This window comes from Sprattus sprattus (assembly GCF_963457725.1).
Source record: "Sprattus sprattus genome assembly, chromosome: 3".
Taxonomy (NCBI): domain Eukaryota; kingdom Metazoa; phylum Chordata; class Actinopteri; order Clupeiformes; family Clupeidae; genus Sprattus; species Sprattus sprattus.
The window spans coordinates 35,639,434-35,665,568 of NC_137922.1; the positions used below are offsets into that span (position 1 = coordinate 35,639,434).

Sequence of the window (26,135 nt, forward strand, 5' to 3'; positions counted from 1 at the left end):
GGAATCTGCTGGCTTTCTGTGTTTTCTTCCCACCCCTCAGTTGTTTAAGTTTCAGGGCCTGAGGGCCAAGGCCTCCCTCTGAAGTTCTCCAAAGAAAAAGCACACACTCAAGCCACAGGAAATCACAGTCCTACAGACATGGCCGCAGGGAAGCCAAATTTGTATACAGTTTAACTGGGAAAAGCTGCTTAACATGTGCATCGGGACCAGACACCCAAGGCAAGAGTACAATGACGTAACGCATGCTATGTGAAGAGAGAGCAGAATGAGTCAGTTACACTTTAAATCAAAGTCTCTAGATCTTATAGGCTGAGTCAGAATCAATGGTAGAAAAAGGGACAAGGGCAAAAGATGGAGGTCCTTCCAAGGTGGTGAAGGAAGACTGCCTACGGGCAAACGGCATGTTATTTTGAACCTAATGCATGCCTGGCAAACCTCCTTCCAAGTATTAGCCGGATCATTTACAGTGTGAGATTACATGCAGGCATTTAGCCCAGAAGAAAAAAAAGGTACAGGAAATATGTTCCACGGTGTTATACCGCTTGGAATCAGACAATAGACTCTAGTGGATTATGGGTAATTGACCTATTTTGACATGTGCGGTACGGCAGAAGACAAGAGACGTGTCCAATAAAAGAGATTACCAGAAAAAAAAGTGTTCGGAGTTCATCGTTTCTCCAATTTACATCATGTTCATTTACATAACAGTCACCAGAGGCCTTCTGATCTACAAAAAAAAAGAAAAGGATTGGAAATGTCAGGCAGAGAAGAGCGAAGGAGAGCAGAACAAGCAAGTCGTCCAAAAACAGCTATAGCGAAACAAAAGAGAAAGAGGGCGAAAGGAAAGAGCAAAGTATGTAAGAGGCTGACTGACACGATGGTAAAGTGCATGTTTGTGAGTGTGAAAAGACAGACAGAAGGAGAGAGAGAGAGAGATAGAGAGAAAGAAAGAGTCAGAAGAGAGAGATTGTTTGGGAGTAGTGAGGCAGAACACGGTTTCCTTGGAGCCTCCGTTGGCCAAGCCGCTGAAGCAGAAAGAGCTTGAGTGCGTGTGTGTGTGTGTGTGTGGATAAGAGAGTGTGTGTGTGTTTTCATAATTTAATGTCTGCTCATTCTTGTCCTGTGCAAGCCTGAGATGCACTAATAAAACTCAGGGGGGGGGGGGGGGGGGGGGGTTGTATTAAGAGAAAGTTTCGCTATAAGCCGTCTCCACCCCTGGCAATTGCACTGAGACACACACGACTGAGCTCTTTTGTCCAGTCTGATCTCTGCCCACGGAGAGATGTGAAGGTCCGTGTCAGGCACTAATAAAGAGCAAAACTTTGGCAGAAATGCAGTCATTCGGCTGAGGCTGAATTAACTCTCCAGGAAGCAGAGGAGCAGAAAGTCCGCGACAAACTTTGTCTGCCGGCAAGTAAAGGATCAGAACATATACAACATACCCAATTGAACTGCATCTTTTCAACCAAGATCTGAAATGTTCCTGATGAATAGAACCTGTGCTAACCTTTCAACTCCCGCTGCCCTGTGAAGTCTGTTCTGCTTTGAACTCATTAAAAGATAAGACCTCGGGCAATGGCTGTCTGGAGTCTGTGTGTTCTGAAGCCCCTTCTGCACATCCTGCATTCACTTAGCCTCAGAAATGAAACTGGACGCTGTGAAGATGCACTACCAAGGGGAGTGAAAAGTACATTTTACACACAGAGTGTGAATAAAAGTCCTCTAGATAGAGGCATAAAATGCTAATATATGATCCTACGCATAGGTCACCTCTAAAGATTTGATTTCAAAGCGGTACTGTACAAAAGCACTACCCTGAGGTAAGGTGGGATTTTTTGGTTGCTGGTTTTCCCATGCTAATTTATGGAGGTCAGCTTTCCCTGTGCTAAGCTTATAGCACCATTACTAACAGACAGACAATGGATCTGGACCGAGCCAGAGATGAGAAGAAATAGAGAAGTCAACGCAAGCCCAAGCGAGGCCTCTCGATGCCCAAACACTGTGTTTGACCAGCGGTAATGAAACCTCTCTGAGCCAATCGTCGAGTCATCGGGCATCATTCCAAACCTCCATTGAAATGGTCAGTGTGTGTGACCTAACAGACCATTCAAGTGGCCATCAAGTGCACTGGCTCCCATGGGAACAGGTGTCACACTCTGTGCATGTTTTCGTGGCGATTCAAATATTTCACTTCCACTAAAAGCGCTGTCGCAATGCTTGATAGACACAGGCTTGGAGATCTGCAGGGTCCACACCACATCCTAACATGTTGTTTAAAGACAATAGTATGTCCTCCTCCCACAGACAGGAAACAACTATGAGGTTTCACAGATTCACAGGAAATGGGTGAATCATATGGGCCAAAACCCTTTTGACCCATCAGTTCCTGACTTGAGCGGCGTATATAAACAGTGCATGAAGCCAAAACTGACCGAGGCCAACTGGCCAGATGTGTGTGTTTTTGATTCCAGCTTGCTGCAGCAAACACAGCTTTGTATTACACAATTCTGATTAACCGAACATGTTTAATAGCACTGAGCCTACTCAAAGGGCCACAAACCAATTACAGTGTAATGAATCGTAAAAAAAAAAAAGTGGCCTCCGACTATTTATCTCACATTTATCCCTCTCGTTTTTTTTTGCGCAATTACTCAACGCCGCGGAAAACAATCAATTAATCCATTTTCTGGCCGTGTTGATTTAATCTCTGGCCGGGATCATGACAGGAAGAAAATGAGAAGCAGACCCTGACTATGATTAAGCGCCCTGACCAAAACCAGAGGCCTTTGACGGTAAAGGGCCCCAGTAGACCCTGGCTAGTACAACTAAGCCTGTGTAGAGTTTGTACAGCAAGCAGAGGGATAAATGCAGTGTACATAGATTTAGGCATGTTTGAGCTCACAAAGTCAGGTAAAATAAACAAGCCTTAAGGCTTATTTCAGTGTGTTAAGCATCAGTAATAAGAAGCGTAGAACACGGTTGTTATTACAGCGCTACTGCAATGTTCACCTGTCCAATGGTCTGTTGGCCATGTTATACATGCCTTACAAAAGCAGACATATGGAAACACGACAAAACTCCATTCAGCCCAAAGTGACATTCAGCACAGCTCAGTGCAGTCACATGTTTTGGAACTTGATCATTTGATTTTGCCCCCGGCGGCAGAATCCTTCCTCCATACCAGATAGTCTACCTTCAGCACGACCTACATTATCAGGGCTCTAATAAAGACAAGAGGAACTCACTCCGATGGGCAGTGATAATCATGAATGGCATGCTGTGGGTGGGCTGTCTCTCTAAGACCCATTCCTCAGCAGAGGCTGGCCTGGGCGTCTCTGGGGAAGCCAGCGATCCCCCTCCAACCCAGCCTGGACCATCATCAGCATCAACTCTAATGGGGGCCGACAGCTACAGAAATGAGCACTTCTCCCTTCATCGCTCCAACATGAGCCCTCCCTCCCTCATTCCCTCCTTCCCAAACACCCCCACACACACACACTCTCCTGTCTCATCAATATACAGAGGGCGAGTCCCACGTTCAGGTGCAACAGTGCTCTGATACACTGGCGTGCTCTCTCTCTCAAACACACACACACAGCCCCCCTCCCCCCAAGGTTTTATAGCTGAGGATGAACCTTGGGAGTTGCTCTTAAATCATGTGTGTTATAAATCGTACTGCATGAGTAGTAGTGATTATGGTGGGGAAATCACCCCGACTTCATTTGAGGAAATACAATTTTCACAGTAAAGATCTGTCATTTATCACCAGACCAGCCTAGTCTAACACAGACTGCCTTTGATATTGATGATTTGAATATGTAGCCTACTACGTGGCCAATGAATATACCTGATGGCTACTTATTTGAAGCTGTAATAGATAGATGTAACAGACCGAGTGGTATGTCCTTTATCATGATGTCTGCACCGGACTCTACCTAGATGGGCAAACAGGAGTTTTTGTAAAGTCAGTATCCCTTCATTACAGGCCTGAACGTATAAAGACACGAACTAAACATTCTTCTTTCGGAAATCATTGGAAAGGTGGTCTTCTACTGGTATCTACTCAAACTCATAGAATAGCACAAAGTGTCTATGGCAAGGCTTAACATAGCCTCGTCGTTTCTTTTCATTCTTCCCCTTTTTTATGTTTGTCTGGATGTTGTTAAAAGTAGCCTGTCGCCTTGGTACACTCACATTCAGCATTAAGAGTTACCAACTGAACCCACGGCATTCTGCATATGGCTATGTTGTAGCCTATCCTAGTAGGTGTTAAGATAATCACACATTGTATGTCATTGTTAAAGGCTGCAACGACTGGTCATGGTCTACCCTACTTCTTACAAATTGCTCATTTGGACTATCGTTTAAAACAAATAATGATGATTAGACTATTACCCTTACCCATTAAAGCGCAGCGGTGTCTTTTCCTTACCAGTTAAACTGATCGCATTAATCTGAGGGTAGGCTAGGCTTTAAGTCATTGTTCAGAGCTACTTGGTAATTTTATATTCACTCAAGGCACTTAAGTGTTAGATTTGTGGAACATAGAGAGTTAAACCAACTGCCCCCGTTAACTCACGAGAGCACAACGGATCCCATGAGCTGAGTTCACTGACCTGCTGGTAATTCGCGTCCTCCGGCAGGAACGTGTGATCGACTGGCTGAAACCTCAAGTTGATATGGGGGAAATTATGTAGCCAATACGTCCACCATGGTGCAATGTAATCTACCCGTGCCGATGACATCCCTGCTTAAATTGTTGCAAGCAAGTAAAAAAAAAAAAGCTTTAGCCTACTTCCCTCCTATAACAGCGGAAAACCAGAGTCGCTTAACCTGATGGCTCTTTCCCTCTTCGCAAACAAAAGAACAGCATTGAAAAAAATCCAAGCGATACGAATTAACGTTAATTGCTACAAGCTAAAGGTAGAATAAAAGGAAGTAGTTGATCCCTCCGTTAAGACATCCAGATATGGGAGTTGTAGATCAAAATTAACTTGACTCATTGCCCGATATATTCCTTTGAGGTACAGCCATTCTTCCGCTGGTCTGGCAGTCATTCACCCACAGACGGATCCACGCGGAGTAGCGTCAGGAGCAGTGGGGGGGCGCTTGAATCAGGGACACGGGACAGTGTTTCGAGAGAAGAGACGGGAGAACCGAAAAGACCTTCGGTTTAGAAAACCTTGAACTGCTGCCTTCAAGGGAGCATGATGACTATTGTCACACATCTACTGGCAAAACTGAACTATTAGTTCCCGTTTGCTCGCACAAATACAAAGATCTATATTAAGGAGTAGATGTGGGTTAATTAGCTTATCTCAATGTAATAAACCTTGATATTCAGAAGTGGGCGACCCTGTGGTTGTTGCCTGACCAGTTTTCTATGTGCTGCAACGCTGCCATCTGCTGTACGAAACCTATAAGAACGAATACAATCGCAAACGGCCAGACACTATATGTTACCCTACATATATCAAAAGGGGTTTTGTAGACCTAATGAAGTCTTACAACAGCGTTAACCATGCACGTGCATTACATAAATAGTGCACTAAAATACAGCAAGGCAATAGGCTCAATATCCAGCGGCACATTTTGTCATTCAATTATTCAGAGGACATCTCGATGCAGAAATAGTGCCAGAACAAAATAAAAGCCCATCTTTGGCGTATTCTGTGGATCTTCCAGTCTCATACAGAAAATAAAGTCCACACTTCCTATTTGAGAGCATCGCATCATATTTCCGCTCACATTTGACTGCTATACGGGTAGACAATGGGCATCAGTGGACTGAATGAGCTGAAGTTACATTAAGAAACTTATTAATTGCAAGTCCCCCAAAAGGTTGATTAGACAGGACCCTCTGAAACGAGGAACCTTAGGGTTGGCTGATTCTCTCTGGTCAGTCACTGTTAGCTACTTGATGTTACAACATGTAATGCCTTATTCAGCTTATCCCACACCACATGCATGCAATTAAGTGTTCTCTGGATTGGGCTGACCTTGACAAACTGCACGTTTAGTTCAGAGACCTCCACGACCTGGCATGCGCCATCCCTTCTTAACATCCATGTCAGCACTAAATCAATTGACTACCAGCAACCTTCTCCAAACCCTGTGTAAGATCTGCTTACTGAAGTTGCAGTTGCCATATAATTGGTTGCCGGTTGATCAACAACAAGCCAAGTTTTAAGGCGTGCTTTATTCAATAGCCATTGCAATTATAATTCAGACTTATTAACCCATAGCCCCCATCCAATCTTTCTACAGGAAAACTTGCAAGGCACTACACAGCATTTAAGGCATTCACGGTACATCAGATGTTATTAAACCAAGACCTGGTCATAGAGATGCTTGGTATTAAAACTACAATGTAGCGTCAGCTCTATTGAACCAATAAAGATAAACGTTCAGACAAACACATGAGATAAATCAAGAATTTCTTTTTCTCCATTTTTATTACATTTTCCATTTTTGTACAAGTGAGACATCTACTTCAGTTCCTTCACAGCCAGACCTACAAGAGAAAAAAAGACAAGACACGTGTGAAGGTGGCATCTTAAGCACGATAAGCACTCAAGGGAGTCATGAGTCGGACTTCCATTCAACTCTTTCACATGAAAACTTAGCAAAAGGCATCAGTCTGTTTGCCTGTCAATAATTAAAAGTGAACACCATCAACATGGGGAAAGATGGACACCCTCGCTGCAAGGGGAGTTGTAGTGCGTGCTCTTATACACATGCTGAGAAATACACAAATGTTTCCACTGAGCCTTTCCCATGGAGCATGACCTTCCCGGTTTTTAGTTTGTTATGAATTACATACATTCTGCTAATAGGCACTTGATTTACAACAAAAGGATCATGTGTCGTTGAACCGGTGGAACTAAGAATTCTGATTAAGACAAAACTTAGCACTTGGTCCATACGATATTCTCGCAAGCGTGTAATACACAAAGGGCACAGAATAAAGCCCCCGGTGTTTGGACATCTTGCATGAAGGTCACAGTCAGACACACAGGAGGATTCATTCAGAATCAGTCCACATAAGTATTCAGTGTCACCCAAAATCAGCTATCCATCACTGCTAGAACCTCCATTTTTTTGGCTATGTGGGTTTAGTATGCTTGAATGCACACAACTGTATCCTGAAGGGGTTCTTTCCGGAAAACTACATTTCACTATAAGTTTTAAATCCCTTGTACCATACATCAGAATTACTACAGCAGTGCTTCTGTTTAGTTCTGTTTAGATACATTTTGTCATACATACATACATACATACATAACATCAAGGGCATTACCGTTACATTTCAAAGACAAACAAGGGCAGGTGGAGAACATCCTCTAATAGTTCCTTAGGGTCAGGACTAACCACCCCTGAGATTCACACTGTCCAGGAACAAACAGCATTCAGTCACCCTCCATACAGCTCATGTCACTCTAGCCTGCTGTGGTGAGAGCCTTACCTGGGGGAAGGGACTGCTTGAGCTTCTCTGCCTTCTCCTTGTCTGTGATGACCAATGTGTACAGGTACCTGCTGCAGCGCACCTTGAACTTCACATTGTCCTTGTTCTTCTTGATTTTGACAGCTAAAGGATCAGACAAAAAGAATAAGAGAAATGGAGGCATTAGTACAAACTAGCTGAGGCAGAACGACAACTTCCAGTTGGGCAAGGGGTAAGAACCCCTCGCAAGCCCAAACATTCAGAATGTTCTAAAATCTAGTGTTTTCGTACATTAACACACTACATCAAAATCTTATGCATTTCCCATCCTCTCATCATGATCCTCTGACCCTTAAAGCCATCCTGCTTTTTTCCAACAATCCTTGAAAAACTGCTCAGAAGAATCCAAACATGTTTATAACCCCATACTGTACGTCATTTCTCTTGAGACTTGCCTGACATCACACCTAATAAATCATCGACAAATTCACAGGAGAACCACTCACACTAAATGGGTACAAGGCACTGTAAAAGGAACATATGTGGACACAAAGTCAGCAACGGATAGCCAAATGATCATATATAGATGTGGCAAATGGATAGCAATGACCAACATCAATACAGTCACTGCACTAGCCATTACAAACACACAAACTGGGGCGATGCTATCTGACAAGCTTTCAACTCTAAATGACAAGCCTCAGCTGCAAAATCAAGAACTCACTACACCTTTTGTCTCCAAATCTGGCTACTTCACCTGTAGATAACCTGATTACCTTTGCACACATCCCTGCTGGATTTATGCAAATACTGAAAACACCAACAGCAGCTTGGGCATCAGTGACCAAATACAACACTGCTTCCAGGTAAAACCTTCTGTCTTAAAAAAAGGTTCGCCAGTTATCATACAAAGGCTGAATGCAGGAATATGACTTATATTTGGCATTTTTCCCCCTTTCTTTCTCATGTAAGTTATGACAAATCAATGATTAAATGTTTGAGAATTACATACATTCTACTAAAAGGCACTGGATTGACAACAAAAGGCTTGTGTGTCGTTGAACCGGTGGAACTAAGACTTCTGATTGAGACAAAACTTAGCACTTGGTCCATTCGATATTCTCGCAAGCGTGTAATGCACAGAGGGCACAGAATCAAGCCCCCGGTGTTTGGACATCTTGCATGGAGGTCACGGTCAGACACACAACTTAATTTAGAATAAGTATTCAGAGTCACCCAAAAACACACCAAACAGCTTGGGCATCACCTCATCAGTGACCGAATACAACACTATGTGTGTTCCAAAATGTTTGTCAGTTATCATACAAAGGCTGAGTACAGGGATATGACTTACATTTGGCATCCTTCCTCCTTGCTGTGAGCAGAAAATCTTTGATTTCTTCGATTTTGCGTGGCTGTTTAGAAAACACAACAATATTTAGGTTAGACATTACAGGTGAAGTCACAACTTAATCTTGAATTAGCTTCGTTGGCATATTACAAATGTTTGACCGGTGGAACAAATATTCTGGAAAAGTCGAAAATTTGCACTTAGTCCAGCTTTGTTCTTGCAAGAATGATTAGACACCTTGGGGACAGTGCAAAGCCTTTGGCGCTAGGACAGCCTGCGTTGTCAAAATAACATCATGCTATCACCCATAGTGACTAGCAATCTACCATACCATAGGCTACTAACGTAGTAGTACAACACTAGCCTTGTAACGTGCATTTCATGTTGAATGGTTTTAACACTTATAGGGAAACTGTTGCTTTGAATTATGTTCAAGTTAGTTGCCTCGGTGGCGGATAGGCAACTGCATCCTACACACTTTAAGTCACTACTAAACATAAGGGTTGGATCTGCCTGAATGGATCTCATGAATCTCATCAAGCTAACATTTCTCAGCTACCGCTCAAATGCTAATAGTTAGCCATCTAGATCGTTAGCCTTCGATATTTTAATAACCTCAGCATACAAATTGAAACGGCACACATCTAAGCGGCAACTCTTACGCATTATACTGAATTACGGATAAATTATACACACACACACACACAGCACATGCATTAAAAGCTAACTCGCTAGCTACTTACCATCTTGCTCGGATGGCTGACTGGATGCTACGGACAGAGAGACGTGAAACAGATTAACATGACACAAGAAATCTTAAGTTCACAAATAACATTTCCAGACTCAAGAGAAGTACTTCTTAGTTCATATTATAAACTTGTATCACTAAAGGAAAAGACGATGCACAAGATTTAAGTTGGATTTTGATGCATCAAAAAATAGTTCCTTACACAGTCTGCAAGCGAGGAGGGGAAAAGGGGCGGAACTTCCGTCAAGGAGGCCTTTATACGAGAGCACGGCCAAAGGAAGCATTTAATTCACGACCGCTCCATCTAAAGCCCGACTCCTGGCGGCCTGGTTCCTTTACTGAATTATACGAATGATGAATTGGGATGAAGCCCAGAAAATAATTTGTATTTGTAGAGCGTCATGTTAAACTAAATGTAATTAGAGTTGATAGTTGGATATCACAACCAATACATCAAAAACTATTATATACTATATAGCTATTAACTATGATTTCACAAATACCGGTATCTCCTTGTTGTGGCGCAGGTCGTAAGGCGTTGCGCTTTGAACACCCGTGGTTATAGGTTCGATTCCCGTTCGTGTTGTGGGTGTCCGCTGATGAGACTGCCATGCTAATACCGATGCAACAGGGGGACTCTGTCTCCCTGTGTGTATATGAGTTCAATTGAACTTCTCATGCTGAGACCTCTGAGGACCCACACACACCCTAAGGATCTCTAACTCAAGTCAGATCCCTCGCTCAGTGTGCCACGGTGGCTCAGGTGCTTGCACATGAATTGGGATGTCCAATTTTACTTCAAGCACAGAAAATAATTTGTATTTGTAGAGTGTCATGTTAAACAAAATATAATTAGAGTTACAAATAAATTGCCTCACAGCAAGAAGGTCTTGGGTTCGATTCCAGCATGGGACACTGTTTGTACTGAGGGCAGGTTCTCCCCAGGCCTTCAGTGCTCATCTCCCGGGCCTTTCTGTGTCGAGTTTGCATGTTCTCCCCATGTTCACAAGGGGTTCCTTCAACTAAGAACAGAAAAACATGCAGAAGAACAGAACACACTCCTGTCCATCCCTGACCAAGACAGACGGGCACTTGACTTGGTCCCCAGGCGCCTAAAGGCTGCCCACTGCTCCTGGCTACCCTGGAGAAAGGACAGTCCAGGATGGGAAAATGCAGAGGAAAAATTTACTGCGACTTAGGCGTGAGTGTGCGTCCTGTGTCGCAGTTAGTCACCTACCCTGAAAATTTCACAGTTTCATGTGTTATGGCAGGAGTCTCAAAATCAGGCCTGCGGGCCAATTCTGGCCCCTAAACACTTGCATCCGGCCCGCAGGCTCCTCAGAATTTTGCAAAAAGTTCCATTGATTCCAGGTGTTACTTACTGACTTCAATTCAGTTTCCATTATGTAAAAATGACTGGACTACTTGTGGAATAATATGAAAGACGTGAATAAGAATCACGAAACCCGTTGCCAATGGCAGTGGTTAACATTGGGGTGGCCCATTCAAATCAATGGAACTTTTGTAAAACTCTGATGAGCCGGCGAAATCGCTTTTCGGGCCGGATCTGGCCCGCGGCCGGAGTTCTGAAGTCTATTGTGATCCAAAGGCAGAAAACGTTCTCAGGCAATGACATTGAATGGAGAATTTTTTTGGCAGCAACAAGTGTTAAACTAAGAAGATAGTTTGTACCATGTGTGAAAAAGGGTGAATTGTCTTCTGGTGTTTGGGATTTTGTTCAGTGAGCAGGCCATGTGCCTAAGAGGGGGAAAAATAACTCTATTACGTTACAGTCTTCCACTGATGAGCCTTTTCTAAAGCATCCTTCCCAGAGGAAATGTCTGTATACAGGGGAAATGTCCTGTTCAGAATGTCTAATGACTAGATCACTGACTGATAGACTTTAAATTAGTTTACTTTCATGTGTCTGTTTACTAAAGACAAGCCTGGGATATTTTTCATGGGTAACAGGCTATCTCATCTTCTCTGTTTACAAACAAACAATGTTCTGGCTGATAACACCTTGCATTCAAAATGACTTGTTGACAAAATGTTCCATTTGCTCAAACAATTATACTAATGGGATTTTCCACGACATATGTGGATTTTGTTTGTTGGTAGCGCAATGCATAGCTTGACATAGCATAGCATTGACAGATTGTTTACTGTAGAAAAATGTAGGCATAACATGAACAGTTTTTCAATTGTTTTGGATTGTAATACAATAATGTGAAGGCTTACAATGGCGATTTAAAAAAAAATGTTAGGCCTTGTTATATCAGTCTTGGGGTGATTCTCATTTCCTGTATCTGTCAATCCTCCCTTCCTTTCATACGTAATAAACCAACCTTTAAAAACAGCTTGTTAAGAAGGAAAACCTTTTGTGAAATTGCAGACAATATAAGGTATTAGAATATACCTAGACAGAAGGCAGCTGTTTTTCAGCTGTTGAAGAATGCAATAATTCTCCATTAACAAATCCTGTTGAGGAAATGTGATACTTTGTTGTCCTTATGACATGGTATGAATGTTTTGCTGCAGAAGTAACAACAATTGCTTGCTGTGACAATTGAACGCTCTTTTCAGTTCACATCCATTTTTACCCCTCTCATTTTTGTAACTTCCACCCTTGAGTCCACTTTCCTTAAATGATAAATGCATTTTTTGGTTGTGTCTGATAAATAATTAATGAAAATGAACCTGATATTAAAACACAACTTTGTTTCCATAGAGGCCGGTTTTTTTGTTGTTTTAATCCAATCGTCTTTAAATCATTATTTTTTCAATTCAAATGCATTTTCATCACCTCTATTTTTATTAATTAATTTTTGCTACCTCCACCCCTCTTGGAGCGGGCATGCAAATCACGTTATAGGATGAACAGACCTTCTTTGGTGGCAAAGAATTGATGCCGTCAATTGTTTATTACGACAGTGCTGGCAATGTCGCAAAGCGACTAAGCTAGGCTGTCCGGTCAGATAGCCAACTAGTTTGACACGCACGCTTAGCATCGCCTGTCTTAACCGAACGATTGGTTTTCCAACGACAGTATCGTAAACTGAGGATTTGAGCAACTGACACGTCCATCGGACACAAACAGGTTCTGAATGTTTTGTCCTCTATGCCTTTTATCTAAAACTGGCGGAGCAGCGAGACAAGAGAGAGCGAACCTTGTGGTTTTGCGTCAGGGGGTGCGTCACGCTACTCGCCTTCTGGGATGCGTAAGCAGCAAACAACGGAGCTCGCTTTATTATGCATTTGTTTTCCCAGAACTACCGAATCGTCGGCGACCAGAACAGGGTCTGGGTGCGTTTGTGTAGGTTTTGGGATTACACATGGCTCCGATCTCGGCTTTATTGGTGTAATTATCAAGGCGGAGTACTGAAGTGAGGAAGTGGGATGTGGCCTGCCTGTATTTCATGTGGCTGTCTGAAATGTGAAAATTATAAAAGCAGCGCTTCGGAACGGCTGCATGGACATAATTGGATCGCAAACATCATCTTTCTCTGCTGCAGCTCTGTGACATATCTTACCACGACTTCGTAGACATGTCGCGGAGTCTGTTTGGATTCATTCTTACAGTATGTGAATTATAGCTAGGAAGCCTGATGTACACTCCCATACGGACGAGCCATTGAAACATTCGAGTCAGTTACAATGTCGACACAACATCGCATGATGGACACCTCGCTGGCACTGGAGAGACTGGAGATCACCAGTTCCGTAGGCAACCGAGGAACGCGTCTGCCCGGATCCGTGATGAGGGAGAAGACCGTTCCGACCTCCGCTCACACTCACCTGAATGGATGTGTCCCACTGACCCATCAGGTGGCTGGCCATAAGTATGGCGTGGACAAAGTAGGTCAGTAGACTAACACTATTTGCCACACACGCCAACTACGGGTACCGTAAATTGCATATCGTTTTGTCCAAATAGAAGAATGTGGGTTGTGAGAGAGGTAACTGTCAACCCCGCTTGGCCACCTTGATGTTTTCCACAGCTGTTCACTAAAAATGCTAAAGGTCTCCCTCTGTACACACGATTCAATTGGACTGTTATTCATTTGCTGTAACAGACCATCATTAAGCAATATGACTTCTCGAGATGTTAACACTTTTAGTGATAAACTCAAACTCTTTTGCAAGCATATTTTTAGAATTTCGAGCAGCTTTGCTACTGCATTTGATACACTGGCTATGCCCGCATTTCAATTCATCTGATGTAGGATTACATGCTCTCATCTCACCAAAACATAAGTATGCCATGTTTGGAAATGCTACTGGTCGCTATTTAGTACGGCCTTGATGCAGAAGCATTCATCTGAACAATTATTGGCTCAGGGAGTGGCGGCAGGGATTCGTTCTAGGTTATGCCCTGTCATGATGGCTTACGTGATATGGCCTGTTCACGCGTTGTGGACCGCAGCCTCTCCTTGCCTGTAGCGAGGTTAGCTCATGGGACTGTGGGAACCGTTTCCAGAAAGCTCCGTGAGAGCTCTTTCACTTGACCTCTGCACAGATTAAATACTAATGCTTGGAGCCTTTCACATTTTCAGTTTCAGTGAGAAGTGACGAGCAAGGCAGAGTAAAGCCTTCGCCTGGTCAGTACATGATAAACAGGCACGCACAAACACACCCTCTTCACACCTCAGAGCTCATCTTCTGCATGCAGAGTTTGAAATAATTATGTGTGTGTGTGTGTGTGTGTGTGTGTGTGTGTGCGCGTGTGTGCGTGTGCGTGCGCGTGTGTGTGTATATTTTTGTGTGTTTAAAGAGATTGTGCAGGAGTTGCAGAAAAACTGCAGTTGTGTATTCCCCTCAGAACAGAATAGTCCTTCTACCTAGATGTGAATGGTTACATGATTGGATTATAGGCCTAATGCCATGGCATCCTCAGCAGAAATATGACAGATTAGTTCAGACACTGAGCTCAATTTTTTATAAATGCTGACTTTAAAAGGACATATGTGCCCTAGTAGGAGTGGGTAATTTCTTGTGTAAAGCAGCAGTTGTACCAGTTGTTTATTTACCTGATTATGCAAACCATGAGTCGTAAAAAAAAAATACCCAATGTTGTGTAGCACATGGCAACGAAAGAGCTTGTGGAGTGTATGGTTGGTGATGTAATGCTCCAGAGTGTTTGTGTGTTCCAACAGGAGTTTATCTAGTATCTGGAATAAGTCTGTTTCTTAGATAACATCTGAACGTGTTGGTGTGTTTTTTTTTTCTTCTTCTTCTTTCTGCTCAGACTATAAATGGACTCGCATTAGATTCACTAGTTGAAAAGGAAGGTAGAAGACCTATTTTAAAATATATTTGCAGATGTTTCAAGGCAAAGGGGCAGTTTTTTTGTATAGCTATTAACTAATGAGTCTAGTTGGACATCTTCACTCTTTGGTCTTCTCGTGGTCTTCTTGTTAAGATGCTGGCCAAAAGAGCCTGTTATGTGGAGTATATTATGGGATAAAAGAGCCTGTTGTATGGGGTATATTATGGGGTAAAAGAGCCTGTTGTATGGGGTATATTATGGGGTAAAAGAGCCTGTTGTATGGGGTATTTCCATACACTTGTTCAGCAGTTCTTTCAAGAACTGTAGCTGATTGCACAATTTGTATTTTTCTAGCAGTGCAAGGAGTCTTATTTGTAGAATCAGCTGATTTCATGCCGGGGCAAAGTACAAGCCTACACACACATAGCCTTGGATTGCAACATGTAAGCTAACCAGTGCAGGGTAATTAATACATAGATGAATAAGTAGCCTTCATTACGAGCACTCAGTAGAACAAGCTATAATAGCTCAAGTAACAACAAGTAAGTGGTTGTTAATATTTGAAAAGCTGTAAATTTGAATGTTAAATATCATTCCAATCAGGTGTATAGCATGGTCTATTATTTTGGTCTCTCTTGTTAAATAAATTGCCACATTCCCACCTCACTGTCAAGCTCCGGATGTGAACTAGGATGTAGGCTTTAAACCAACATTATTAAGGCTACAGAATGCTAACAGTGCAGTGTGTCTGTTATGTTTGGGCACAGGAATTTTGCAGCATCCCGACGGCACCGTCCTGAAGCAGCTACAGCCTCCCCCGCGCGGACCCAGAGAGATGCAGTTCTACAGCATGGTAACCAGCCGCCCCTCACCCCCGACACGCTAGGAGTTGACATTTCACTTCGTGATTTAGCAGACGTGTTCATTCACAGGGTTGCTCTCTGATGGCCGAGAGTGGGAGTTTGTTTATTTGTTACTTACTGTGTGTGCGTGCTTAGACCTTCCTCTGTGTGTTTGTGTGTTCCTAAGGGATGTGTCCAAAGTGACTTAAGTGAAGTGTGTGTGTGTATGTGTGTATGTGTGTGAGTGTGCATGTGTGCATGTGTGCATGGAGTGTATCCAAAGGGACCTTTATCTAAAGCAACTGACAGTGCACTCAAAAACAGTCATGAGTGGAGCTTCTTGAAGATATTCATCTCACAACTTTGAATTGGCGCGATCATCCCTTGTCCCTCTCGTTGAGATATAGCAGTAGGACACTCTCCAAAAATGGAATTTACGCAGACCTCCGACGCAGCTGACCCGGCCCTTTGGGACAGCCGTATTTCAAATGTGCTGAGATGTAAACACTACACCTTCCTCCCCTCTCCTCGTCTCTTTTCATCGGACGCACAAAAACCGCAAGATGGCAGAGAGCTGAGTAAACTGAACCCTCTGCCCTCCCCACAGGCCTTTTATCTCCCATGCTGAGCGGGTCATTACAGTCATTACTCCGCACCATAAAAGCACAGTGGTAGAAGAGGATCACTTTATGGTGTGTTTGAGTTGTGGTTTATTGATTGTGCGGTGTGTAATGTTTTCTGAGCTTGGCTGTTGGGGGGGTCACTTTACAGTACAGTTCAGTAGTTGTTTATGTGTTTATGTTTTGCGTTGCATGTCGCTCAGTTAATGGGGGTAACCTGTGCTTAGGAGAAATTTCAAAAGAAAAGAGGAGTGGATTTTTTTGGGGGGGGGGGCTACACCGTACCTCCTCTTTTTCTCTGCGGAGACAGTTGGCCATCTTTAATGTTTTTAATAAAACCTGAGTGATGGTGCCCAAGGCCTGCCATGATTCAAACTCAACGTGCGCCACTTTAAGAGGCCCAGTGGGACTGACTGCCTCAAGTATCCATGGCAAGGAATTTGGAAGGTTCTGGTGGTGTGATGTCTTTGTTTTTTTTTGTTCAGCATAAAAGTCCTGCACGTATCCCTTCTCCTTCCCCCTCATTCACACACACAGGCAGTGGGACTGGGTCGCAAAGAAGGAGACACAAACCAGAGACATGTCTGTGCACTGTTTTGTGTCTTAAGTATGGCACTATTCAGACATGGCTTTCCTATAGGGCTTCTTTTTCCATGGGGAACACACATCTATGTGATGTCTGCCACAGCGGTTGTTGTTGTGGTGCTGTTGGCTTTGTTCAGGTCTTTCACATACACTAAGATTTGCTGAAGTGCTTCAAGCTTTTGTATAATGCATGCATTTACTTGGGTTCTCCCAAGCAAACACACAGGAAGGATTAAGTTCTCCCTTGTCTCTGTGAACACAGGGACAGTGCCGCTCAAACAGGTATCTAATGTTAGCCTTTAAGCAAATACATAACCCACTCAGTTATATTCATAATTTACACACACACACGCACACAGACTTTACATACACACACAACATATTTAAGTCTAACGTTAGTGTTGCCTTTCTAAGCTCATGCTGAAAAAGCACATTTGCACGCACTCCCACACCCCTGATCTTATTTACCTCCTCCTCCTCCGCTGGCCTTGCGTGCTTTCTGTCTCCAATTATTCCACGCACTCCTCTGCCCACCTGCTTGGGAGATGCTTCCCGTTGTCAGGGGCGATGTGTCAAGTGTGACGTACTTTCTCGCCACGGAGCCCTTTCGTAAGCACCCAGGGTGTTTTTAATTAGGAGCTTCGCTACACCAAAACGCCCTGCTTCACGGCATGGAGGCACCCTCTCCGCAGCTCCATCCGTAGGCTCACACCACCCACTCCCCTGGTGTGTAGAGCCCAGAATGTGGACAGTTTGAGACAGAGCAGGGCAATCATTTACTTAGTTTAAGGCTTTGTAGTTGCTTTATACCACCTCAGCTCTGGGTAAACATACTGCTAGCAAAGAGATTTTTTACGGATTGTGGACCCAAACTGTTTAATAAAGCTTCCTCTCCTTTTGAAGCTGCTTTAGGTAACTCCTGCGCAATACTTTCACGTCCCTGACTCTACCTAGACCAGGTTGAACCAGTGTTGAGCTATAACAGACGATCAAGCAACAGCCATTTTGAGTCATTTTAGATAATGGTATCTGCTGCGTGACTACATGTAAATGTGTTTCAGTGCATGGAAGTCTGCGTAGGGCACTTGGGAGGCGGTGTTTCAAAGCATGGAATCCACACGGGAGAGTTGAAGGAGCTGGTGTTTATGAGTGTCGTCTTCTGTGTTTGCTCCAGGTCTATGCAGAGGACACCAGAGACCCCTGCCTGTTGGACCTCCAGGGGTATTTGCCTAAGTATTACGGCACCTGGTCCTCACCCGATGCCCCCACTGGTAAGAAGGCCTTTGTCAAAATGTTCTGTTCCATGTTTGAACTTGTGTGCACAAGTGAGAGTTACCCGTTGTCGTTGTCTAGCTGCTTGAAAAAATGAATGAATTGCAAAACAAGCTACTTCCGGTCTTGTGTGCCGCTGCATGTTTCAAACATAGAGTACATGTTGTGTAGTAAGGCCATGAGGTAACGTTTTCCTGGAACAAATGCAAGTGTGAGTTTGTGGCTTCTCTATTTTGCAGCATCTGTGACCGGTTTGGCTCCATTATTAGTTCCTATTTCAGACACATTCGTGCCCCCAGGCTAAAAATAAACTATAATAACTATGAAGCAGTGTAGAGGTCACTTTGTGTAAGCAGGTCAGCTTAACTCAACCTATTTTGCATTGGAAGTCACACACGCTATTGCAATTTCTTGTTCCATGGAACCCATTAGATTACATTTAACCCCAGTGTAATAAATTAAGCTGTTAGAGTCTAGAATGTTCTATGAAGACACCTTGGATTTGACTACAAGTATTGCTACAGTTTGTCTGTTGTGCACTGGCCATGTGTGTCTGTATCTGTGTGACTGATATGTAAGACGTGTGTTCATTTTTTCTATATATGTTGAGTTGGCCTGTCACAGTTATCACGTAATCACCTGATTGTGATTATTTGAACTGACCACATCTTAGGCTAACACTATGATAGTGGCATAGAATTAACAGAAAACGACAAATTAAATGGTAATAATGAAATAATCACAATTATTTCTATGACAACTAATTGTCAGCTAAGATTCCTTGATTGTGATAGCCCTAGTGTTTAATTTCCTAATGATGGGCTTCACTCCCGTGTGTGTGTCCAGAGCTGTACCTGCGTTTGGAGGACGTGACTCGACGCTTCCGGAAACCCTGTATCATGGACGTGAAGATCGGCCAGCGCAGCTACGACCCCTTCGCCTCGCAGGAGAAGCGACAGCAGCAGATCCGCAAGTACCCCCTCATGGAGGAAATCGGTTTCCTGGTGTTGGGCATGCGGGTGAGCCTCAGACTTGCACACTAATTCTTAAAACAGCAGTATGGAGTTTTGCTCTATAACTAGAGTGCTTATTACCTTAAAGGAATGCCAAAACCTTCCGAACACCAACGACAGCACAGTTGTCATTAGCTAGTGTACTAGCGTACAGTACTCGTGCTCCTACATTTCCACAGGGGACGTAGTGCATAGCTTATGGCCGAAATATACTTCTACGCCTCCGTTAGTCTGTGGTCACGCTGTTGCCTCGACTGACTCATTTATTTTCATTTATGGTTCTCCGATGGTTGTGGGTGTTGCAAAGCATTGGTACTGATGTATTGACAGATTTACAGAGTCGGATAGTTAAAAAATTTGGTAGGTGCACGTCAGGCCACGGAGAGGTGCTCGGAGAGGGTTTGCCACGTCGGAGAGGGCTCTCTGTGTGTCTGTAAACGGACAACCATAAATTGCGCTTTAGACAGAACGACTGGTGTGAACGACTGGTGTGAACGACTGGTGTGTTTATTGTGACTATGTACCATCAAAATGAGAGGATACCAAAAACTAGTGGCCTATAAAAACTTCCTTCAAAAAGTGGAGGGAATGGAGAGAAAAACGTAACAATATTCAAAGAAGTACTGCTGCTCAAGGCATGATGGTAAATAGAAGGCCTGTTCATTGTATGTAATTAATTGGACACGGTCATGGTTAGATGTTACTCGACAAGCTGAGGGATGCTACATTTAAATACTTTTTATCCAATATCTCAAGGTCCACCACTTGTTAATCACATTTACTATCAGTGAGGGCAACCAGGGAGTGGATTAATGAGCAGGTGGGATTTTCCACCGGCACATTTGGCTGTGCCAAGCTAATTAACCGGCAAGACAAGTTGAACGGTGTCAAACTGCCCCACACTGGACCCTCTCCCGAGCAGGGCCAAACCAGGCAGGTTCCACCTCCATACACGCTGAATGACATTGAATCTCTTTTGTTATTAGTTCAGGAATCATTTAGCGCGTATGAGTAGTAACTATAACCGTAAAAGTAAATGGTAAACTGCCCGTCAAGATTTCTACCACAGTAAGTGTGTTTAGGCAGACGCTGAATTAGTAAAAGAAACCCATTCTCTCATTGTGACATGGTATAATCTTGATCTCGATTGTTATCTGGAGAACTAGCAAGCTAGGCCACATAGAATTAGAAACAGCTAGCATTAATGTTAGCAAGGACTTGGGCTAAGAAATAATGGAATCAATTGTAATCAAGCAACCTCCGTTATCTTTGACTAAAGGATGAAGCACTAGCCTGTAAACTAAACAAGTTTGTTTATTTTTAGACTTAACCAAATATTTCCTTTTGAGCTAATGTTATACTAACCTAAATTCATGTATGGCAACTGGGGAATAATCGAAGAAAACTAACTAGGGGGATTTATGCTTGCCGTTGCTGTCTTTGTGCACAATGGCGCGCGCGGAAAGTGACTTTTGGTGTTGTTTCCTCTGGTCAGGCACCTTCCCATTTTTGGAACTTCCGTCAAGAATACTGGCCGATTAACGTTTTGCATCATGGGGTTCTTTGCCTCAATTTTATCAAATTTTATTTTTGAATGTCGACGACTTTAAACCTTACTAAAAGTCACACCCTCAAGCTGTGCTTGGTTGACTTAGCTGAGTTGACTTCACGTATTGAAAATGGCATGGGGTTCCGAGACCACATCCTCCCCCACTGCTGAACCCCGTCGCCCCAGGACCCAATGCTCTCTTCCCTGGCTTCTGCCATTTGCCTTAATGAGTTTATGCCTAAGAGTGGGGCCATCTTCAAAGTCCTCCCCCATCAGACTCTCGCCTTAATTACTGCGCGCAAAATCCTCGGGAGAGGGCTGTGGGAGTTGGAAGGCAGAGAACCGGGGGAAAGAGGAGAGAGAGAGAGTGCATGGGTTTGTGTCAGTGTCAATTTGTATGTGTGGTTCTGTGTGTGTGCCCATACATGCATGTGTGTGTGTGTGTGTGTGTGTGTGTGCTTGCTTATTTGTGTGTGTGTGTGTGTGTGTGTGTGTGTGTGTGTGTGTGTGTGTGTGTGTGTGTGTGTGTGTGTCTTGCTTCACCCCAGAATGGGAATGATTCACATCAGAAGCACGTTATGACTATAACCCTCAGACCTAAAGGGAGAGTGGTCAGAAATGTTCTCTCACTCACACACAAAACCCACGCACACGCTCTCACACACACACAAACACCCACACACACGCCTAAATGGAATAGCTGAAATTGAGTAAAAACTTGAAATCGATACTCCCTTGAGAAGGCTGAACACATTCATGCAAATACTCAATGCAAATGATATTCCAGCTGAACATGGATTGTTTTGAAACACATCAATATTCAGTTACTCTGTAGTGGGGCTGACTCCCAAACAGTTATGCCCCCTAGTAACCTTTAGATAGATCCCTATTGACAGAGATGTACTTTTCCATATGATATCGTAAATGATGCATTTTATGGAACGCTGTGCATTTAAAATGTGATTTCTTATGTCCACCAGCAGAGGGAATGACTGATTCAGGTTGTAGCCACCAAAGCTACGCAGTATACAACCCGTTACATCAGAATCAGAATCGGAATCACATCACATAACATAAGTACTACAGAAAGAACACAGTATGGAAACAGATACATAAAAAAGAGTGTATATAAAAAAGTAAAGTGAGAGGTAAAATGCAAAAAAATGTAGGGCAGGAGTGCAAAAGTGAGTGTTCAATGTGCAGTGTGCAATGTAAAGAAGTGAAATGTGAAAATAAATGTACACTAACATGAAAATTGATGTTGGATAAATGTACACTAATATGAAAACACAAGATATAATGAAATATAAAGCATCCATGTCATGGCCCATTTCACAGAATCCTTACACAATATACTCCTCTTTATTGTGTAGATCTATATACTTGAAGTATGCTTGATTGTAAAACAAATCAAGAATTTGGTGCCACTGAACATGATTGGTGATGCATGGACTGGTGAGAATGTAAGGAAACCGTACATCTTACTGTGTTCTGAATATCTCAAGGTAATTGAGTACTTTAATGTTGGCTTCAGGTAAAGGAATATGTAGAGGAGGAATATCACACTTGAGCTCTCTGCTTTGGTTTTATTGCTGTCACGTTTCGGTGAGCTTAACCTTCTTGAGGTGTTGTCCGTTTATTTCTTGTTGGCAGTCAGGTTGCATACATTCACATTGAAAGAATACATAGAGAAAGAATTTATAATCACTTGTTTGAGCGCTCTCATTATTTGCCTCAGGTTAGTCTTCACTATCAATCAAATACACACCCACACACACACACACACACATACACTCACACAGACCCACACACACACACATACACATACACTCACACAGACAGAGATGCTTCATGTAAGTCTGTAGAACGTAGGGCAGAAGCAGGGGGTCTTGTTGCCCCTGGGGTTGTGGCAGGAAACCAATGTTAGCCTTATCAGTCAAACAGGATGCTCTTATCTCACACAGCTCCTCCAAAGACAACCCGCCCCCCTCCCCCACATACGCACCCCACAGTTTAAACTCAGGCCACTGGGGACGACTCCTAATTAGCTTGTGGTTCACCAAAATGAAGGGTGGTTTTTGTGCTTATCCTGTGTAAATATACTTCTGGCGGAATTTAAGATTTGGGAATTCTTCAGTTAATTGGAATCAAACCGTAATGCAGGGCCATTCATTTGTAGACGTCAGCGTGTTTGTATCGGAGGAAGTCACTTGTTGAAAATCTTGCCGCACAGCTAGGCCTCAACTTAGTGGGGACCTGAGAACAATAGAGCACTGACAGATATGCCTCTACTGTACTTCCTGGTCACTTAACATAAAATTGCCATTGATGGGATTTTAAGAAAAATGTAGCCACCTTGAAAGTGTATCTGCATAATTAGAGACAAGTGTTAGTCTTCATTGTGAGCCCACTGGCCACCATTGAAACAAGGTTAGAATCTCCGACTCCATTACTATTAAAATCGGCCAGCCCATCCTTTCTTTCTCACCGCGGCCTCTTCCCACTTACCGGGGGATGGAGGGAACTAAAGTACCCTACTGGAGGTGAAGTGATGGGGGCAAGGGATGGTTTAAAGAAGGAGTGCTGTGGCACAAGTGCCTGTCTATTCCCATAGGTGGAAGCTTCATGTTTCTGGCAGGCGGTATGGAAAAATGGAGCGAGACCCCCATCAGTTACTCATCTCTCCGTTCCCTCTTGTTTGACCAACGGGCAAAGTGACCCATTAGCACTAATTGCCCCTTCATGATGTGAGTGAGAGGGAGAGGAACACTGCATACACACACACACACACACACACACACACAAGCACGCAGACACACGTGCACACACACCACACACACCACACACACACACACACACACACATTCCAGAGAGGGATCCCAGAAGCTCAGGGCATGAATATGAATCTCTTCTCATCCCCTTTTAGCCTTATTTAAAATTGCAGCCCTTGTGAGATGAATAATACATTTTCCATTGAAAGTTTGATACTTTTTGAATTTATTTATTTCATTTTATTTTCATGCACCACCAGTTGGAGGAGACATTTACCATGTTTGTTTTTGAAACTGTGAGCCTGTACACGTATCTACATTGGGTTTTCCTGTACTCTTCCTCTAAGCTGGTAAATCTTGGTCATTTCTATATGAGCCAAAGCATTTAGCTTAGTATTTAATCAAATAATTACCTCTGGGGCATAGTGTTTAGTTATTTGCACAAATTCAGAACACATCACTTAACATTAGTGGGAAAATGGGGAATATAGTTTAGACAGGTCATTAGATGTCCCTTGGATTCTCCCTCGTCATTTATTCATGTGAACATTCTTTCTGTCTTTTTTTCCCTTTTTCTTTCTAGGTTTACAAACTGGACTCGGACACCTTTGACACATATGACCAGCACTTCGGTCGAGGTCTTGATCAGGACACTGTTAAAGATGGTAAGGGCTGATTCCACAGGTAGCGCAGAGACAGTAGCGCAGAGACAGTAGCGCAGAGACAGTAGCGCAGAGACAGTAGCGCAGAGACTGTAGCGCAGAGACTGTAGCGCAGAGACTGTAGCGCAGAGACTGTAGCCCAGAGACGGTAGCCCAGAGACGGTAGCCCAGAGTCGGTAGCCCAGAGTCGGTAGCTCAGAGTCGGTAGGTAGCACAGAGACAGTAGCACAGGTAGCACAGAGACAGTAGCACAGAGACAGTAGCACAGGTAGCACAGAGACAGTAGCCCAGAGACGGTAGCACAGGTAGCACATAGACAGTAGCACAGGTAGCACATAGACAGTAGCACAGGTAGCACAGAGACGGTAGCACAGAGGCGGTAGCCCAGAGACAGTACCCCACAGACAGTACCCCACAGACAGTAGCACAGGTAGCACAGAGACAGTAGCCCAAGTAGCACAGACACAGTAGCCCAGAGGCAGTAGCCCAGGTAGCACAGAGACAGTAGCACAGAGACGGTAGCACAGAGACGGTGGTTCTTGAAGTTAGATGTCATGTCTGTCTAGAACACATCTCTATCTGGCCTGTGCTTTGAACATTTTAATTGATCAATATGTATTGATGTTGTTAAACTGATGAAACTGATGCAGAGAAGATAAAGATTTCGAATTTAGTGTTATGTCACTTGAAAGTACTAAAGTAATTGCTTTTTATAGGATTAATTGACGCTGCCCTTGGTAATGATAGGCAGCAATGAAACTTAAGTTGAAGCATTAGCTTAAGCATCACCAATATCTTTTTCTCGTCTCTCTTCTACCTCCCCCACTTAAGGCCTCTCCAAGTTCTTCCACAATGGCGAGCGCCTGCGTAAGGATGCGATGGCCGCCAGTGTGCTGAAGGTGCAGCAGATCCTGCGCTGGTTCGAGGAGCAGAGCCGCTTCCACTTCTATGCCAGCTCGCTCCTGGTTGTCTACGAGGGCTCACCGGATCCCGCAGTACCCGCCACCACCACCGGGGGTGCCCATGAGCCACACAGCCCGGGGGTCGACGGCGGCGATAGAGAGGTGTTGCTGGAGTACAACAACAACATTGAGCAGAGCCTGTCAACCATGTACGCCCTTCACAAGCAGGCCTGCACCCGGCCGCACCATGCTGCCACGCCTGACAACGGAGGCTGGAGGCGCCCAGCGACTGTCGCCCAGCAACCCAACGGAAACTGCAACCCCCGAGCACTGGAGAAGCTGAACCAGGAGCGAGGGGAAGGAGACGGAGAGCAGCGTGGAGGAGGAAGAGGGGAGGAAGAGGAGGGCAGTGAGAGGATGAAGATGAGAGGGGGGAGAGCGCAGGGGCAGCCTGAAGGAGACAACGTGGAGGTGAGGATGATCGACTTTGCCCACGTGTTCCCCAGTGAGAGCCCAGACGAGGGCTACATCTACGGCCTGAAGAACCTGCTCCGGGTCCTCCTGGAGATGCTGGAGGAGTAGCTCCTCTAGGGCCTCGCCGTTGAGTCTCCACTCTCAGACACACACACCCCTCTTTGTGAAAGTCCCACCCTGTGGCCCACGTCTGTCTGTCCAGTTGGACATGGAGGTGTGGTAGTGCCCCCCCCCCCCCCCCCCCCCCCCCAAACACATACACGCCCCCCCCATGCCCTAAACTTCTGCACTATCGGCAATCAAACGAAGGCATTTCCTTTATTGGTCTTATATATTTGTTTAGTGTGCGTGTGTGAGAGAGTGATTGTTTGTTTGTTTGTTTGTTTCTGTTGATATTTTTGTCAGTATCTTACTCAGGTAAATGTATCTATATTTGTGTATCGGTCCTTTGCAAAGGTGAATTAATTTTCGCCAAGCTTGCAGTTTGTCTCGCTGTAAACTTTGACACTTTGCTTCCGAGTGCTCTTGTTCTATGGTTCACAAAAATGACAAGTACAGTTTTTAAGAAGATTTTTATTTTAACCAGATGGTTTTTTTCTGTTCAAAGGTAGCAATTAGGAAAGTGTATCTTTT

At 43.9% G+C, this 26,135-nt stretch overlaps 3 protein-coding genes across 3 annotated transcripts in view; 1 reads left to right on the forward strand and 2 right to left on the reverse strand.

The window, feature by feature from the left end:
* The window catches only part of ttyh2 (tweety family member 2), a gene marked incomplete at its 5' end in the record, with an annotated part of 72,385 nt that extends 67,640 nt beyond the window's left edge, over window positions 1-4,745 (reverse strand). The window contains one exon of the mRNA XM_080834149.1: window positions 4,617-4,745. Coding sequence (XP_080690275.1) covers window positions 4,617-4,745 — 129 coding nt within the window. The remainder of the gene's footprint in view (window positions 1-4,616) is intronic.
* Window positions 4,746-6,420: 1,675 nt separating this feature from the next.
* Window positions 6,421-9,780, reverse strand: rpl38 (ribosomal protein L38). Its single transcript, XM_080835043.1, has 5 exons — window positions 9,746-9,780; window positions 9,539-9,565; window positions 8,799-8,859; window positions 7,466-7,588; window positions 6,421-6,514 (listed from the first exon to the last, which is right to left on the reverse strand). Exons 2-5 carry the CDS (start codon window positions 9,539-9,541, stop codon window positions 6,489-6,491), a joined length of 213 nt encoding a protein of 70 aa, XP_080691169.1. The 5' UTR covers window positions 9,542-9,565; window positions 9,746-9,780; the 3' UTR covers window positions 6,421-6,488.
* A 3,230-nt stretch (window positions 9,781-13,010) lies between these two features.
* Window positions 13,011-25,610, forward strand: ipmkb (inositol polyphosphate multikinase b; the record flags this gene model as incomplete). Its single annotated transcript, XM_080835276.1, has 6 exons — window positions 13,011-13,405; window positions 15,580-15,665; window positions 18,034-18,130; window positions 18,978-19,150; window positions 24,048-24,129; window positions 24,958-25,610. Exons 1-6 carry the CDS (start codon window positions 13,201-13,203, stop codon window positions 25,608-25,610), a joined length of 1,296 nt encoding a protein of 431 aa, XP_080691402.1. The 5' UTR covers window positions 13,011-13,200.
* Window positions 25,611-26,135: the final 525 nt, after the last annotated feature.